At 38.4% G+C, this 19,058-nt stretch overlaps 2 protein-coding genes across 5 annotated transcripts in view; one reads left to right on the top strand and one right to left on the bottom strand.

Moving 5' to 3' along the window:
- The window catches only part of agbl1 (AGBL carboxypeptidase 1), a 162,068-nt gene extending 161,090 nt beyond the window's left edge, over positions 1 to 978 (bottom strand). Inside the window, exon 1 of the mRNA XM_081355542.1 lies at positions 858 to 978. Within this exon, the coding sequence (XP_081211668.1) occupies positions 858 to 972 (115 nt within the window). The 5' untranslated portion in view covers positions 973 to 978. The remainder of the gene's footprint in view (positions 1 to 857) is intronic.
- Positions 979 to 3,424: 2,446 nt separating this feature from the next.
- enc2 (ectodermal-neural cortex 2) lies at positions 3,425 to 18,675 on the top strand. 4 transcript variants are annotated; one of them, XM_081356725.1, is made up of 4 exons: positions 3,461 to 3,585; positions 5,960 to 6,070; positions 8,022 to 9,869; positions 17,385 to 18,675. In XM_081356725.1, the coding sequence occupies exons 2-3, from the start codon at positions 6,007 to 6,009 to the stop codon at positions 9,833 to 9,835; spliced, it is 1,878 nt and encodes a 625-aa protein (XP_081212851.1). In that variant the 5' UTR covers positions 3,461 to 3,585; positions 5,960 to 6,006; the 3' UTR covers positions 9,836 to 9,869; positions 17,385 to 18,675. The 4 variants fall into 4 exon arrangements, with proteins under 4 accessions (XP_081212854.1, XP_081212852.1, XP_081212851.1 ...); XM_081356728.1 differs by lacking the exon at positions 5,960 to 6,070 and having other exon boundaries at positions 3,425 to 3,509; XM_081356726.1 differs by lacking the exon at positions 5,960 to 6,070 and having other exon boundaries at positions 3,438 to 3,585.
- The last annotated feature ends 383 nt before the right edge of the window (positions 18,676 to 19,058 follow it).

Here is a 19,058-nt window from a genome sequence, read left to right as displayed (position 1 = left end):
TTCCCAGAAGAGTGGAAGCTGAAGGAAGACCAGCTCCTCAAGCCCATGGTTTTGAAATTTGACAAGCACATATGGGGATGTTGTTTAGATGTACTTTAACCATCTATTTATGTTCCCACATGACAAAACACCTTATATCTGCCCAGAACCACTAAGCACTTTTCAAAACTTATTAAGAAATTATCATCTGGTGCCAGATCACAGTGTGTCCTCGGCACATTATTCCGTTTCACGGATAGCGTAAATGTCTAAATATAGGGCTTCAAAACCACAACGGGTTCATCTGACGCTTCGTTTGCTTTATCATCATCAGCTGAGGGAGACGCAACGCCATTAGCACCTCTCGCCCAAATGAACTGTCACGCAGACGACAGCAACAAAGACAGCAGACACTGTGAAGCTTCTTTCAGGCTCACATTTGTGCACTGCAAACCAGTCTACTGGATTTTTTTAGAGAAAACATTTATATCTGTACAAATATCTGATTTCAAAAGACCGTCCAGTCAAATAAATACCTTATTGAAAAGATTCTTGTATGAATGATTTTGTGATCACACAGAACCCTAAACTGTAAAAAAATAAACAAGTTATCTAAAAATATGGTAATGTAAAAAAGAAAATAATGCAAAATAATCAACCTAACAACATTAATCTGATTACTATACTTTTCAGTGTAAAAATATAGTGTCTGGTTTGCTAAATCAGCTTTATCTATATTATTGCATATTTTTAAAATGCATTTAATTAAAAGAAGCATAAATAAATGTATTTAAAAAATGCATATTCACTTATATTGCATAAATGACAAAAAAAAAAAAAAAAAAAAAAAAACAATGAATATACAGTACTATACTTACCACTGGTTAAGTGTTGTCTCAGCTTTCTAACCAAAGATGATTTGGAAAACGTCCATGGTTGGGTGGCCTGTGCAGAGGCATCAGGTCCAGGCTTGACTTCACGCGTGTCTTCCATGTTCAACTTGCGTTTTTTGCGAGGAGAGGAGAAACTGCCAAGAAAGAAATGAAATGGCCTTCAATCAAATCAGGTGTAAAGACAAGTCAGTGCAGTCAACCTCTGTCTCATAGAAGCCTCTTTACAAACTGTTCCACAGCAAGAACATTTCATTTGAAATTCACAGCACCACTAGTACGTCATGTGGGCAGATTTGACTGTTTGACAACCAGTGCAAATGGACAGTGCAATTTACATAAAACCCAGCACTGCTGGAAAGTTTACGGTGATCTTCTAATATCAGTAGGATTACAGTCTTGCTATTTTAGGGGGCATTTGTCATCATGGTGGGATAACCCAAGGGCTCTCCTGTGACCCTCTTAGTGGCCAGCTGCATATCTTTGGTGCATAAAGTTTAAAATGATGAGGGACATTACCATCTTCTCATCAGGGTCATCCATCAAGTGGACCCCACATGAAATGTAATGCCCACGATGATGAGCCATCTTTCAAAAGACACATTACAAAAATTGAGATTTATTACCAGTTCTGAATGCTTTTGAATGGTGTTCTGTTCACAGACAGACAGATGCTTATATTCATTGCTAAAAAATACAAATATTATTAAATATATATAATCCTCCTTTTGGCAGCTGGCTGTCCCTGTCTGGTTTAAAATGGCACTTATTCATCATGTAAAATTAGATATGTCGTACATGGGTGCCTTTCAAGTCCTAAATCTTTTTTTACCCCAGCAAAAGCTGCTGTAAGCACTGCAGTAAATCTGTGGCTTTATTAGTACTACGATTTCATGATCTGACTCCTAATGGCCGCAGCATATGCCGTCAAAACTCTGCCAGTCTTGCATGTTAACACAGTAAAGATCAGCACATTTCTTTACAAAGAACCTTTGGTCTCAGATTAGGTTTAGGCATCTAATGGAGGATATTCCCTTGGTAATTTTGCAGATGGAACATATTTAATTATGCCCACCAATGAAATTCAACCATCTCTTTAGCTAAGCAAGAGACAAGGCAGTGGTTTCAATGCACTGGCCCAGAAAATGCATTCAGACTCGAATCGAAGTGAACTTGATCGTATTACACATGCTTCAGCAGCACAGGGACAGACTTTAAAAATTCACAGGCTGATGAACCCAGAACACCAAGAGATGGAATGCAACCACAGACCATTAGCACTGACTGTGGAATAAAAAGAAAAAATAAGAGAGCCACCAAGTGATAATATACATTCATACATACACACACACACACACACTTTTAACCTAAAATATTGATGTTCATTAAAATAATTCCCTGCTTGCAAAAAAATAAATAAAAATAAAGTAGGCTAAATTACCATTGGGAAATAAAAGTAAACAAACATAAAAATAAATAGCATTAAAATATAAAATAGTATTTAGCTCAATGGTTTTCAAACTCATAAACCCTCAGGCCACAAGGAGCACAATTTAAGATAATTTTACCCAAAAAAGTAGGGGTTGTCTATGTTTACAGAAGATGTTGATTTAAATATATTTAAATATGTTTGTTTGTTTGTTTAAATAAATAAATAACTTTAAGAGAAAATATTTAAAATATTTTAGGCTCTCATATACATTACAGTGACAATATAAGTCAGTTGTTTAATTTCAACTATATGAACTTTAGAATATCACACTGGGATTTATATGAAAACAGGCCTTTACAGTTTAAGAAGGACAGAGTGGATAATATTTCAAATAGCATGAAAACTGAAGATGCGTTCGTTTGTGAGGATTAATACTGAATGCAATTAAAACCTATAGTATGCCTTCACTTCAGCAGGGCCCATTAAACTTTTATTTTGGATGCATAATGATGGAAAATTGGAACATGTCTCTATCATCTGAGAGGTCAACAGAGTTCAAGGTAACTTACGTGTTATGATTTATCATAGCTATGAATATAACAATCCCACTAGATGGAGCTAAAGGCATTGCATTTAAAAATCTCAATTTCCAAGTGTGTATATGTATATATATTTACATGGATAAAATAAAATACATGGAAAGGGATAAAAGTACTGATAGCACTAATTCTGTGCCTTATGAACGGCTTGCTAATTCTATAATGGCAATAAAATAAGGCCCGTTTTAAATTATGTTTAAAAATATGGGCTATTATTCAAATAGAATCACATATTTGCCAAAATACTGCCAAGTTGAATTATTTTTTTTTTCATTGTAGCAATTTAAAAAGCGTATGAGAACACAAAAAAGTCACAATACTTCCCTGCTAATTGTTGTGATCCTTGTGTCCATCGCCAGCTCTCACGCTCCTCCCTCTGTTCAACCATTGGCTGCTTTGCACAGAAAACAGCGCAGACTTTCAGCTCGGAACGTTCCTATTGGTTACAATTTATATTTGCATAAAGTCTCAGTTCGTGATTGGACAACGGCATGTCAATCACTCTTTACACATTCCCCCGCTTTTGGATATTACCTCAGGAGACTCCACAGTTTTTCATCAGTGAGGAGGACTGGAATGTGAACAAAGTAACAGCCAACCAGACAAGAGGTGAACTAAACTATGATTCCTTCCCTTTTTCTATAACCGCACAACGTCAGGATTTGCCACTAACGCGCAGAACACTGTAAGTATGTCATGTCTTTCTAAAAAAAAAAAAAAAAAAGTCTTATATTAGAGCAAGAAGCTTAAGATGACTAACACTCTAACGTTAACCAACATCTGCACTGTTCTTCCTGTTTTGGTCAGAGCTGGAGAAGCCAATACAGTCAGTCAGGATTAGATGTGGATAGGGACTGGTGACCTCCTGGGTGTAAATCGGAAGATAATGATCGCTTACAGGGAAAGCAGCGTCTTTGCGTGTCTCTAATCGCCAGGAGTTTGTCAGGCTTTCTTCTGCATGTCAATACGCTGAGTTACAACTCTCCGCTAACAGCATTAGCTCCTCTCATTCACAGTATCGTTACTGAGCGGTCGCTTAAGATTAAACGCACCCTAATCTGTCATTTCGCATATTACTGATATTATTTTGTATTACAATTACATGTTACTTTATTGTAAGTTATCCAGTTATCTTCTTACATTGTTTAACGCACTAGCGAGCTGGCTAACTCTAGCTTGAGTTCGTGCGCGCATTTCTGAAGTCTCGAATAGTCGCCGTGTATTACAAAACAGCCTTATTCATTGCGTTATGTATCTTAATGTTCACTTTTTGAAGTCTAAGGAGGCGACTGGTTAACTGAGGGAATAACTAAGGTAAAATTGTTTCTTTTATTTTATTATTATTTTCACCCAAGCCCGCGCCACAGTGCACCTGCTCCTACAGTGTATGTACACTATTCAAATATGTTTGTGTGATAAGAGTCAGGAAATTCACAATGCATCACACAAGGTTCAGGGTTCATGTATAACGGCAGTATTTGAAGTTCATTCTGGTTATTTTTACATTGGTCATAGTTCGAGTAAACAAGCCCGTCTAACCTCATATTGGCTGCTATTTAAGTTACTCTTGCAAAGTTTTTTTTGACCCTAAAATTGTCATTATATTCGCCTTAATTACTCAGCTGTTACATTTATGCATTACACTACCAGTGGTTCTCAGTTTTGTTCCCTAACACAAAGTTTTGGTGTGCCTCTCTAATTTAACAACCGATTTCAATTATCGGCTCATTTTTAGATGCTGTTTGTCCTAAAATGGGTGTCTAATAGTGTCATTGCAGGTTTGTGAAATGCTGATTTCACTCTTTTATGTAGTTCTAAGAAATAAGGAACCAAACACGGGGCTGTTTTTAATGCTTTCACTAAAGTTTTTGTCGACATCACCACCAATATGGCCATACTATTAAAACCTTCTGTAACATTAGCAGCAAACTCAATTTACAGTTTATGCAGTTTCTCATTCTCAATTTTAAGTAGGCTATTGTCTGTAGCAACTAGTGAAGTGTTCGGCTAGGAAAACTTTGTACCTTAATTATATACCCCTAAAAGGTAGTAGTATCTTCAGGGAACATATTACTGGTCTATGGTACTAACATGCACCTTTTGGGAGTAGATAAGGTACAAAGTTGTCCCTTTAAGGGTACTGTCCCAGTGACAAGCTGTTGTTCCTCTAAAGGGATTTTTTTTTTTTGCGAATATGTTTTCGATAGTGATTGACATTCTTAATCCAGAAGACATCTGCGACAGCACCCCTTTGGGAGAAACAAAAAGAACGTGCTGTGTACTGCCGCATTTCGAATTGCAGCGGTGCACAATCTGCACATAATCAAGCTTGCATATCTAGAAACATCTGTGTCCACATACTTGTGTAAAATCTTTTAGGCTGAGTGCTGATAGAAGAATTTGGTCCTGGTGATGGACTTCATGCAGGCCAGTGATTCATTGAGCTTTTTCAAATCAGTGAGGTTGCCAGCTTTTGACTTTCCTCGAACACACAAAACGCACCTCCCTCTCTCCTTTGCTGTAGCTTAACTGAAATACAGCTCTAGAATACCAACATCCTCAGTGAAAAGAACCTGGAAAAGCTATTTAGTCCGAGGAGCTTGGATATTTACACAGGAAGAACATTCAAAGAAAATAAGACCTTTGTGCCTGAGCCTCTCAGTGGCATTGCAATTAAAAGGTGTCATTCATGCTGGTGAGAATATCCGCATGGATAGGTAGTTAGTTTGTCCGCATTGAATGATTCAGCAACTTTGGCACAGCTCATGCTGTTGTTGAGTGATGGTTACCATGGGTGATGGGATGAACCATGCAGGAACTCCAAGGCAGTTTCATCAAGCTGTGAAATAATAGTTGGGCTTCTTTTTCAGCTCTTTTTTTTATTTTTTATTCAGCAACAAACCTGAGCATAATTCAACCGTTGTGGAATTATGCAACATTTAATCTATTGTCACGGAAGCCATAGCTTGCAAGAAATGCCTGGAAACCCTCACAAGGGCGCTCATATATATATGTGGAAAAAATAAATGCATTTCTCTTTGTTCCCTGGTCCCATTAAGGACAACTCTGTCGACCTGGTCTGTTGAGGGGAAGCTTTTTGGGACCAATGCAGACCCCCCCTCAGATCCTCACTGTCAGTGCCTGTGCGTGGGTCAGCAGTTTTTGTCGCTGTAAGTGGTTTTAGACACCTGCTTGCTCCCTGTTCTCGTTCACCCATCAACAGCCCTGCATCCAATCCCAGCCTCCCAGTTGCCCTTATCCCCCTGCATAGCTTTCTGCACGGATAGCTGTGACCTTGCATCCTTTGTGGTCAACCTCTGGCATTGTGATTCATGTCAACTCGAGAGTGTGATCCATAAAGACCCTGCTGATGTTTGTGCATGCTTGCGCCCCTCTCTCATCACAATAACCTCAAACCGCATCAGTTAAAGAATCCAGTTTGCATGTAAGCACATTCACTTACACAAAGAGCCACTGGTAACATAAAAAACCTTTGCAGATGAAACCTAGACAGAAAGGGCAAAACTGTCTGCATTTCACCAAATCATGTGCTGCATAAAAGCAAGCCTGACCAAGCATAACACTTAATGGGTGTTATGTATTTAATTGACAGGAAAATTCTAGCAGTTTGTTCATGTCATGCCGCATAACCTGCGCTTTGTATCTTCAACTGCCACAGCCTTTTAAACCTAACAAATAAATGTTAAAATATTCAGTTTTTGTTGTAGGGCTGCACAAATGGAGGGAAATCATACAGTCGTTCTCAATTATTTCAGTAGATTATTGTATTCTTGATTATTCATTTTATTAATAGAATTTACAATGATTATGCAGGGCAACTGCATGCCATTTTTGTGTTTTTCTAAATGAGTATTACATTTTTGTACCAAATTTTAAAATTTTGATGGCATTATACGGTAACTCTCGAGAATTCCCCCAATGTCAATCAACAAACTCATCTAATTTACACTAAGCTTTGTTGATCATAATAGGAGCGTTCTAGTTTTGCTGCATTGCATTATTGGGTGTTGCGTCTACATTGCAAGCGCACCATACTTTTCACTTTGGTGCTAAAGCATTTCTGTGGAACACCAATATGGACTGGTTGTTATGTGTTCAATAAACATGTCTGTGATTTTTTTTTTTTTTTTTTTTTTTTTTTTTAGCATTGTAAACAATGTAAAATTATACGGGAAAAAAAACAACACCTTACACAGTTAATTACAAAGCTGTAATTGTATTATTGATTATTTTACTTGAAAAGCTGTGTGAAGTTGCTACGTAAGATTGATAACCTAAACAGTAATTTTGGTACCTAAATAAATAATAATTTTTATTATTTTTTAATAGTTACGTTTTTTTTATTTATTTTAATTGTAATAGATGTTCTCTTGCAATTTTATTTCTTTATAAATTTCTCAAATTTGTTCTAGTAAAACTACTATTGAATAGTTTAGCCAGGATGCTCATATAATTTTTTTCTTTTTCTTTTAGTGTTCATTGTAATTATGGTCTTATTGAATTTCTGAGGTTCTGTTTGCCAAAAACAAAGGATTACTGATTTACAAATCTAAATTGTATAACAACCTGTCAGCATAAAATGTAAGAATTAGAGACTGAGTTGATTAATTGTGCACTTTGTATTGGCTTAACAGTGTAAAGATGGATTACAGTTCTCAGATCCTCTGAACAAATTTACAGTGAACTTAACTGTTGATGTAATATTTCATTGCTGAAAGAGCTGTGAATATCTAGTAAAATGTCAAGCAAAGTTTGTCTAGTGAAGGATGTAAAAATGTCATCCAGGCAATACATTTTCAATCTCTAGCCATTATACACAAAAAAAGAAGCTTGTAAAAGATTACTGTGCCAAGGCATGACAAACACTACAACCACATTTAAGCTAATGCTAATCATCCAAGATTAATAGTTACGTTGTCTGCAGCTGAAAAAACTGGAACTAGTTGGCTCTAGATTTTGTTGATACAGCACCATACCACTTTCTCACTGGTGATTTTATTGCCAAGCATAAACATGTACAGCAGTGAGTCATCCCCAATACTGAAGATACTTTTTAGATCACTTGCTAACCTCTTGTGTTGTGCTTTTTTATTTCCCTAGTTCGGGATATTGGGACCAGTGAAAATTTGGACGTGCTGGAAAAGATGTCAGTCAGCGTCCATGAAAACCGCAAGTCGAGGACGAGCACAGGCTCCATGAACATCTCGCTCTTCCACAAGCCCTCTCATCCAGACAGTGTGCTCACCCACCTCAATACCCTTCGCAAACAGTGCATGTTCACAGATGTAACGCTATGGGCAGGCGACCGCTCCTTTCCCTGTCACAGAGCTGTGCTTGCTGCTTGCAGTCGCTACTTTGAAGCCATGTTCAGCGGTGGCCTCCGTGAAAGCCTTGACAATGAGGTTAACTTTCGTGACAGTGTTCACCCAGAAGTTCTGGAGCTGCTGTTGGACTTTGCTTACTCCTCACGTGTCATCATCAATGAGGAGAATGCAGAGTCACTTCTCGAGGCTGGAGACATGCTACAGTTTCATGATATCCGTGATGCAGCAGCAGAATTTTTGGAGAAGAATTTGCACGCATCAAACTGCTTAGGAATGATGCTGCTCTCTGACGCTCATCAGTGCAAGCGCCTTTATGAGCTGTCATGGAGGATGTGCCTCATTCACTTTGAGACTCTTCGAGACACCGAAGACTTCTGTGGCCTCTCGAAAGACAAGCTTTTGGATCTCATCCTGAGTGATGAGCTGGAGGTTGAAGATGAACAGATTGTGTTCAATGCGGTCATGCGCTGGGTTAGGTATGACTTAGACAGTCGCAGAGACTATCTTCCTGAACTGCTGCGAGGACTACGCCTCGCGTTGTTGCCTTCGGGATGCCTCATTGAGGCCGTGGCATGTGAGGAACTTGTGATGTCAGATAAAAGGAGCCGACAGATTGTTGATGAGGCCATGCAGTGTAAGAAAAAGATTTTGCAGAATGACGGCGTTGTCACCAGCCCCTGCGCTAGGCCTCGCAAAGCTGGGCACACGCTTCTCATTCTTGGGGGTCAGACGTTTATGTGTGATAAGATCTACCAAGTGGACCACAAAGCAAAAGAGATCATCCCTAAATCAGATCTTCCCAGTCCCAGAAAGGAGTTCAGTGCATGTGCCATTGGCTGCAAAGTTTACGTGACAGGAGGAAGGGGGTCAGAAAATGGAGTGTCGAAGGATGTTTGGATATATGACACGGTACATGAAGAATGGTCGAAAGGTGCCCCAATGCTAATTGCACGTTTTGGACATGGCTCGGCTGAACTTGAAAACTGCCTTTATGTTGTGGGGGGTCACACTGCTATAGCAGGTGTCTTCCCAGCCTCCCCTTCAGTATCTCTTAAACAGGTTGAGCGGTATGACCCCTTAACCAACAAATGGACAATGATGGCACCACTTAGGGATGGTGTCAGCAATGCAGCAGTGGTCAGTGCCAAGCTGAAACTCTTTGTGTTTGGTGGAACAACCATCCACAGGGACAAGGCCTCAAAGGTCCAGTGCTATGACCCCGTTGAGAACCGTTGGACCATAGCAGCCGAGTGCCCGCAACCCTGGAGATACACCGCCGCTGCCGTTCTCGGCAGTCAGATATTCATAATGGGTGGTGACACGGAGTTCACGGCAGCGTCCGCCTACCGATTTGATTGCGAGACCAATCAATGGACGCGTGTAGGTGACATGACTTCTAAAAGAATGAGCTGCCATGCTGTGGCCTCTGGTAATAAACTCTATGTGGTCGGTGGGTACTTCGGTACACAGCGGTGTAAAACCCTGGATTGTTATGATCCGACGTCGGATAGCTGGAACAGTATAACTACCGTGCCTTATTCACTGATTCCAACTGCTTTTGTCAGCACCTGGAAACATCTTCCTGCGTAGTCGCCTCCAATTAAAGTGTATGGAGCTGATCTGGGTAAGGTTTTTGGCTTTACTTTCATTCATGTGCTCCTTTGTGTTGAAAGACTCTATACTGAAATGACTATTCTTTCTGAATGTAAAGCCAATCTCATCTGAGATATATACAGACACAAAAACACACACACAACTGAATCATTTTGTATTGTAGGTGCTTCCCCTGAAAAGAGCTTGAATCATAATTCTAAGCAGAGTAACGATAGAAGTCAGCAGGCTGTCGACCTTCACACATAAACAATGATTTCTGTCAAGATAACTGCATGCCAAAATGTTAAATTGGGGCTTGACAGCCTTCTTTGAAAGCAGCTGAGTGCGCCTATCTTATTGAGGCTTTTGAAAGTGGTTGAGCAAAGAGAAAATGATTGTGTTAAACCATCTGGATGTCTAGGAATATTAAAGAGCAGGCGGCTGTCATTGAAGGGCAACATCTTCAAGAGGGTTGAAGGTTGAGGCTTAAACATCTCATGAATTCTCACTTAAGATCATAGTGATGCGTCAGCACTAGTGAGCCACTGAAAAATTGATTTGTGATCTACATTACAACGCTTTTTCTGTCAATTGGCAATTAGGTTGAGTGAGAGCACAAAGTGGCTTAATCTCTGTAATTACAGGCTGCAATGAGAGACTCAGCGTAGAGAGATTTAGGGAGGAGGGTGCTTATTGTTGCTGAAACAGCTGCTAAAGCATTTTGTTTCACATCAACTGTACCATCTAAAGCACAACGATGTCTTTTTTTTTTTTTTGCGCTTAAATGTTGACCACTGAAAATTAAGGCAAAACATGTTTTATGGCATGTTTTGCTGAATGTTTTCAGGTGGCCAGAGGACAGTCTTGGCTGAAGATGTGAACAGAAACAGTAACATTGAAATGCGATTTGCAAATTTGCAGATTTTGCTTTTCCCACTTGTGCATTGAAGTCCCCATGCCCAGAAGCAATCATTCTCTTTGGCTGTTGGTGAATTAATAAAGAGCTATTTATGTGCTTCATTAGATGAACTATTTCTTATGTTTGAAGGGAGAATAGTTTACCGAAGGTACCTGCCACCTTTGTTTTATAAATTACTAGTTTTTATATTTTGTGTATTCTTGACAAGGTACAGATATTAGCCCAATTTCAGCTTTTAAAGCTATAGATGTATTGTGCAAAATTAATTATTGTATTTGAGCCTCTTTCTGTCTATACAAAATAAAATCTTTTTAGTCATTCTAAACAACAGCTAATTTGAATTATCAATTTTATTTGGCCTAGTGTGTTCAGCCAATAATTTATTTTCAATGCATCACTACAGTTATTTCACCAATGATCTTTTTTTTTTAAATGTCTGTTTAAATTTTATTAATAAATGATGATTACTCTCACAAGAAACAAGAAAACTCTCCCAAGAAACAAGAAAACTCTCCCATCATTTCCATTATAAGTTCCCCCTATTTTACTTAAAACAAAAGCATAGGCTAAGTGTATAAATGTAAAGCACTCGTTTGCATTGAACTGTAAAAAAAATTAATGCTTATTGACTAGGCCTATATGAAATGCATTAAGCTTCGTTATAATACCCTTTCTTCTATAGGCATCTTAGACTCTATCATTTCTGCCATCATAATATCTAGTCTGTCAGCACTTATTATACCTAATAGGTCATTACAGACTAACAATATTTGCATGAATAGCCTTTCTCAGAAGCCAGCGAGCCCCTTGTCTGCCTGAAGTTGAAGTATGGTCTGCCTGCATATTGGTTTGTAAATGGACGCAGCAAAGGTTGTTGCTTCTTAAACCTAATACTGAGGAATTGCAATTGTGCCGACGGTCTCTATGAGTGCGTCATAACAGTCAGCTGAACATCTCTCACTTGTGTCATTTGAATTAGACTGCCTGGGGAGGGACCACAGCCATCTCATTGCATCTCCTGGTGATTAGAAAATGATTACTTCTGTGAGTAATCATTAACACTCTTCACCAGCCAGCAACTCCGTTCACACCACAAGTGCTTCATTTCACAGTGAAGCAGGTGGCCCAGCAAAAGCTGGGTTTTATAATTAGCCCCAGGGGGCACAAAATCAGAATGTCTGGAGGACGCCCTGGCAGGCCTGCCGAAGGATGTTGGCAGCAGCAGCGTCCTCCAGGAACGCCCACAGGAAGAGAATAAACAGTTGAATGTGTACCAACCAAAGGGTTAAAGCTTAGCTGGTTAGCGTGGCTCTGCTAGACTCTGCTGGTAGCATTTTATTTTTTTTTCATTGACGTGCATTAAAATTGATCGGTGTGTAGCGAAATGGCAAATATTTCTTTATAGTAGATGTTTTTTAAAGGATGCTAACATTTATATTTAAGCTGGTGTTCCGTCCGCTGTATTTGGCCTCTTTTTCACCGTCTGGCCAAACCGTTCATTTCCGAGCTGATAACGGAGCTCTTTGGAATTGAATACAAATGTGTCAGTCGTTGCCTTGGTAACGTAAGAGTTTACAGGCAATATTTGATGTAAATTGCATTATAGAATTGCGACGTCACTACACGCATTCTACCAGGATGGCTCAGGTTAGCCAAACATCATGTTTACACTAGTGCGTTTTCATTTAAAAACAGCATTTTGAAATGAAAACGATCCTCGTTGTTGTTTACACGGTCATCGAGGCTGGTATGTTACAGAACCATTGAGAGAGACGGCTCTGGGCTGCGATTCCCAAAAGCATTGTAAGCCTGTTGCTTGTTCACAGTTGATCGCAGAACAATAGCCACCAACGGTCTCTACGGTCAGCTTAGGCTTACGATGCTTTTGGGAAACTGAGCCCTGTTCTGTTAATGTCGTGTTCTGGTAGCGTAATGTGAGCAGCCACGCCTTCGTTTTCAAAAGTCTCAGTTTTGGTCCGTTTACACTGAAACGCAACCCCGGACTAAAACGGGGTCTGCAGTGTTTCGAAAACAACTCAAAAACAACCTTGCAGCAGATCTGACCGCCCTTGAGCAAAGATGGCAGATTTCAAATTCTTCAAGTACTATATAGACCTCCCACACTCTCCTATTCATCTCTTTACCCTGTTCAGCCTCACAACCTTCTCTCTCCTGATAAAGTAACTAAAGAAGTGGGTGATGAAAGCAAAGGCTGGTGTGTTTCAAACTCCTACTGAGTTGAAGCAATGAAGAATTGATAGAGATGAGTATAGGCGGCCCAGCTCTATGGTCTCACTGTCTCACACTTAAAATGCCTGTTGGTCTCCATAGTGGAATGTCTCTGTGTCATTATGAAAAACTAAATAGAGAAGAATGAGCTTCATAAATGATTTAAAGGCTTGCATGTGCAGGGTTGGGATTCCACTTTCAGTTTATAAATATTTTAAAACCTGCAGCGGCCAGGGACAAGGAGAGAAGTACCTGAATGTAATCCATTTCAGAAAGCTGTGCATCATGCTAGACAACAGGATAATTGAATCCCACAGTCTAAATTTGACATTATTAGTCATAATCAGACAGCCTTGCTGAAAACTGTAAATCAAGTTTCACGGCATAGTATGTTTTTCTAGAGACCTAACGTCCCTAAAAAAAAAAAGGAAAGAAAATGAAGAAAAGCTTTTAAAGTGTAGTGGCAGAGGTTTCCATTAAATGAAAAGGATTATGTAAAGCTTGTATCATGTTAGCCCCTATATATATATTTTTTTCTTTTATGCCACGCATTGTCAAACATTTTATTCATGAGCCATTATTTATATACATTAATATGGTTTATAAACTGCACATTATTTTCCATGTCAAAGCTCAAAGTTATAGTTCACCCAAAAATGTAATCATTTACTTGCGTTGATGTTGTTCCAATCTAACTTTCTTAGTTTTTTAATTCTTAAAATAAAATGTTTTTGGCTATACAATAAAACTCAATAAACATTGGACCCCACTGACTTTTATTGTGTAGGCAAAAAAAAAAAAAAAACAATACAAAACTAACAAATTGTATTATCTTTTATATTCAACAGAAAAAAAAGTTATTTTTTTTTATTCTTTTTTTTTTATTATTATTGGATGCATTGTGTAATGTTTACTTAAACTAACAAAATCTTCGTGACTGTGCATGTGAACATACTTTCAGGTAATTTCAGGCCATTTCCTTTGCGTTACCCCACCCACAACACTTTACCTGAACAAAGACCTTTCTCTGCACTACAACTTGACTGGACTTTCTCAAACCACTTCTGTTCGGGAATCTCCCTAAGCCATGTTTGATGGAATCAACTAGCATTTGTGTGTGTGTGTGTAATTTCAGAAGGAAAATGCTGGCACAGTTTTGTTTTTTCCTCAGAGTGACCACTGGATAAATGGTCAGAAATTGCCCATTGCCCAAGAAATTCCAAAGTATGTGAGCTAGTAATGCTTTTAAAAAGTAGCATCAAACTTGTTGTTGATTACTTTACAGGACGTGAATTATGACCAGAAGCTCCAGGTAAATATAATAGGGAATATTCAGGCATTGGCCTGTAATGTCATCTCTTTTGACACCCCTGTAGCACATCCCATATGTCCTCAATAAGACTTAGTTACTGCTTTTTCTGCCAACAGTGCAGTTTCATTGGCAGCATTGTGTTCAACTAATCCAGGTAATTTGCCAGTTGGAACAGTTCTGACCCCTTGCCAACCACCACAACCTCCCGTCCCATCCCCTAAAGGAGGGGGCTTTAGAAAAACTAAACCAGCTAATTGTTTTTTCTGTTACAGAGCCCATAAATCGGATTGGGTTTTAATCTAATCTCTCTTTGTGGCATGCATGTTACTAAAGCAGGAAACACGATGTTTTGGCAGTGTACACTGTTCTCCCAACTGGTGGAAACAGGCCGATACAGGTAGCAAAAGCCCAGATTTCCCATGCACATCATCTTCTCTGACCCATCAAGCACTGACACAGTCTGGTGAAGGCTGGATAAGCTTTGCCTGGTCATGGTGCCCTGTTTAAACTAGCTGTGGATTTGTACGCTCGAGTGGCAGACGCCCTGTTTCCTGGAACGGCACTGCTCACTGTAATCAGTCTTTATACTGATATTTATCCTTTACCATCAACGGATTAGGGAGTAATGCCATGTCCACTTTAACCTATCTAGACAACAAAGTCTGGTTTTTAATAAGCATAAGCCTATAGTGTTTGCAACATGTTTTACTGATCTCCACCGAAGTGCCTGTTCTGAAGGATTGTTGAACCATTTTTTTTAACTAAAAGTTAGTTACAGTTCCTATTGGGAGCGACCACCATAACTTGGGAAACAAGTACATTTGCATTTCAGTTGGACTAAAGTGTCTTCTTTATAAATGTCTTGTATTTAATTCAACTGAAATCATCAGGACTAACAAACCTAGATAATGCAATTGCATCTTGGCTTCATCCAGCATGTATAAACGTTAATCACACTAAAATTGGCCTAGATCTTGATGCTTGTTCTGTTTACTTTAAAACAATAAAAATAAACCGTTATTGAACAGTCACAATAACTTTATTTCTTCACATCAATCCATTTAAATTTATAAGATGGAAGTTTAATGAACATTTAGATTATTTTTTTTTTCTGGCAATTGAGACTGCATTGTTCTAGTTTTCGGGATGGGACTCGATCAGGAGAGTAAATGTTAAAATTAACCCTTTTTTGTTGCATTTCTGAGTAAAGGGAAAGGCTTATGTTGGTAGTTTTGTGGTTGCCCTTGTGTTGAAGAGTGCATATGTATGTGTGCATATTTATATATAGCTAAAATACTTTTAAAAAACAGTTGCATATTGCATACCAACATGTGGCAATGTTGTGGAATTTTATAATGGGGGTTTTCCGTTTATGTGTAAAATAAAGACAACTTGACTTTACTTTTTGACAAAATGTCAAAATATAGGCAAGTTATGTTTACCACAGGCTTTATTTTACTCATAAATTTAAAAAAACCCATAGGAAAATCTCAAAGGAACCAGCGGCAAATTAGCCTGCCAGGTTCTGACGTCATACCTGCACCACTCTATTGCCATTTGTTTTTTAGGTTTGATCAACAAACATAAGTTGTTTGAATGGACTTGTTCTAGTCTTGTACCAACTTGTTTGAAATTGTGTGTAAATGGGAAAAATTAATGAGAGGGTGGAATCGTTAATTTTATTTATTATTTTTGTGTTTTTTAATTAGGGCTTTGTAGACAAGTAAGTGTAGTATTTCTCAAGATAGAATTATACACTCTATTCACCTGCCCACAGGGATTTACCTTGAGCTTTTCACCTAAGGCAATAACACATCTTTAAAAAAAATATGCACCTCATTTCTACACACAGCAGTTTTATCCTCTACATCTGAAAAGTATTTTAAACCGTGTCAACAGCATTCCCTTCAAGTGCATGTGGCAGCTATTATGCCAGATCAGAATCTCACACTTAATGAATCATAAAGCAGATGGACACATTTAAGGCGAAACCCACGACTGGGATCTGCAAAATATTTACTTTGTTTTTGGTTTATAAAGAGTAGGAGTCCGTTTTGATTGATACGTCAATGGCATTGCCAATACAGGCTCTGAAATAATTTCATTGTTGTGGCTTAACCGCTTAAACCCTCTAGGGGAGGCATTAGCTTTAAATTGGAATGTATTTGAGGTGATGAGAATTGAATTAGAGGCAGTCAGACACCCCTGTTGAGCAAGCTGCACTGGTGGGATGTGAAGCTGATGTAAGAGATTGATTTTAAATCTTCTGTAAGCGTAGACTCATTGAAAGTGCTACGAGACTGCAAATCCCATATGTTCTCCACGGACACAACAACAGACAAGGTTAGTCTTTGATTGACCGTGATTGATCCTGTTACTTTTTCAAAGTAATTTCAAAGTGTTTTAGATTCAGGTCTTGAGTCTCATTTTCTCTTTTCTGCGTGCTTGTTCGATTTTAAACTCTTCAGTTTTTGGTTCCAACTAAGTAAATTTACAACCTTTTTCCATTGCAACAGCAGATAATGCAAGATATGTTTCTCGTATGGTATATCAATACATGGTATCGATACAGATTTGATTCTGGTTCACAAGATCTTGATTTGATTACAAATGATTATTTTAAATATATTTTAGTTATGTCTATTTTTCATACTGCCAATGTTGTTATACAGGACAGTTTCATACTAGGTCAAACTTAACTCTACTCATTAGAAAACCCAGTCGTTTCAAGAATTAGTCTACACCAGTTCTGCTGTTTGTTTAAAAAGAATCAAGTCACTTGTGAATCAGACTTCATTCTTCGCTTTGTATCTGAACGACTGCAAAAACAGGTTTGTTTGTTCGTGAAAAAAAAACGAACTTGTGTTTCCATTCCAAACTTTTTGCAAAGATTGACTAAGCTCAATACTTTGGTAGAGAATCACAAGAAATGTGCTTTCCTGTCTTCCCTTTCTTTTCTCCCAGTCAATTTAAATTGCCTCTTACAATTGCATCAAGTTTGAGTGCAATGACTGGGTTCAAATTACAGAGATTGGCTTGGAGTTGTGAGGAAATCTGGTTTGAAACTGTGCCATCTCTCATTGCAGGTGTCATGGTCTTCTAGCCACTCTGAATGGATGGCAGCAGAGCTGGATTGTCATTGGCTGGCCTGAAGCACCTCTGCTCGGTGGACGTGGTGTGGCTGCGGTCGGTCACGGCCACTCTCGAAAACAAACCATCTATCCACTGCTGAGAGGAGCCACAGCGAAGAGCTGAAAAAAGAGGCCACAAAGGCCTTTTCCCTACAGCACAACGCTAACTCATGCCATGCTTGTTCATTGCCAAACAAAGGCACAAAGACACACTACACTCTTGCACCAATATCTTCTCTTTGGAGACTCTTTTGCAATCCAACAAGGTCAAGAACATTCCAGTGATCCATGACGAACGACAACTAAAGCATGATTTTCCTTCATGAAACTTGCTTCTTCACTTTCAATGGCAGTACAGCATGTTCATGTTACTTCCAAAACGCCTTACGGACACCGTGTCAAACGAAACAACTGAAACATCTACAGATATGCAGAACATCCCCATGGGAAAGTGCAAGTTTACTCGAGCAGGAGGTAAAATTCCTGTGGGACTAGTATCTGTGAAATGAGTTTTAAACTGCTACTTGTATAGATTCTACAGCACAATGTATTATCAAGGACTTCCTCTCATTTTAAGATTTCTTGAAGGTTTAAACATTTGATAAATGCAATTAATTTATGTGTTGGTGATTAAAAACAAGAGTAAAGAAAAAAAATTGCACATGAGACTATATGATGGATGATGAGGGCTTTGGTGTTTTTTACTGTTTTCCTCTGGATTTGAATGCTGGATTATGTTTAAAAGAACATTATGGGTCTGTCAGCAGCATTTGAAAATATATGTATATGCTTTGCATAAGCTTCACATATCTGCTTCTGCATCCTCCAAAAATGGACCTATTCATTTACATTTTAAATGCCTCACCATAACCTTTATTTTTGCTTGTTTTTTAAGAAAAGAAGGAATAGTCTAAATTATTGTTTGTGGTTTGAGTTTAATTTATATTGAATTAAAGAAAAATCCTTTTAAGATCAACCACGATTTTGAAGTTGAAGGTTGGGATTTTGCTCACAGTCTTAAATCTCTTGAAAAAGGTTATGAATTTGAATTTTGTTTCAGGGGGAGTTTGTCTTCTGTAATAAACGGCTCACTGCTAAACATTTCCATTTGAAGGGGACTTTCTGGGATTATGCAGCAGATCCCACTGGTGTCCCTGTGAACTGAATTCCTGGTGCCTAATACCGGTAGATGTGTTGCTCATTCAGTCTGTTGAAGGGTTTGAATAAATGATTTTTTGATGCTTGCAGACTGGTTTCATAAGTACCCTGGAGGTTTAAAAATGCGCCTGGATTCCTCTCTGAAAACTCCTCCACGAAACATCCAAGGTTTTTTGACGTAACCGGAACAAGCTTTACATTTTTAGCTAAATCTAATAATGCCCAAGCTAAATCCGCAGGGACCTTTAGAAGTTTTATCCATTGCTTTCCCGTTCCTACAGATAGAATTTACATGTGGTAAGGTGCATTGTTTTTGGTTGCACAAAATAATATTTAGTTCATATTTTTACATTAATAAAAATACAATTTTATAAATCACAAAAAACTATACTAACATTAATATTCAATTAGAAATGTTTAATATATTTTTAATTAGAATTTTGTTTCTTATGAACAAAGGAATTCATGGAT

This window comes from Scardinius erythrophthalmus (assembly GCF_964197995.2).
Source record: "Scardinius erythrophthalmus genome assembly, chromosome: 24".
Taxonomy (NCBI): Eukaryota; Metazoa; Chordata; class Actinopteri; order Cypriniformes; family Leuciscidae; genus Scardinius; species Scardinius erythrophthalmus.
The sequence above is the reverse complement of the archived record's forward strand: the minus strand, read 5'-3'. Positions and strand labels throughout refer to the sequence as shown.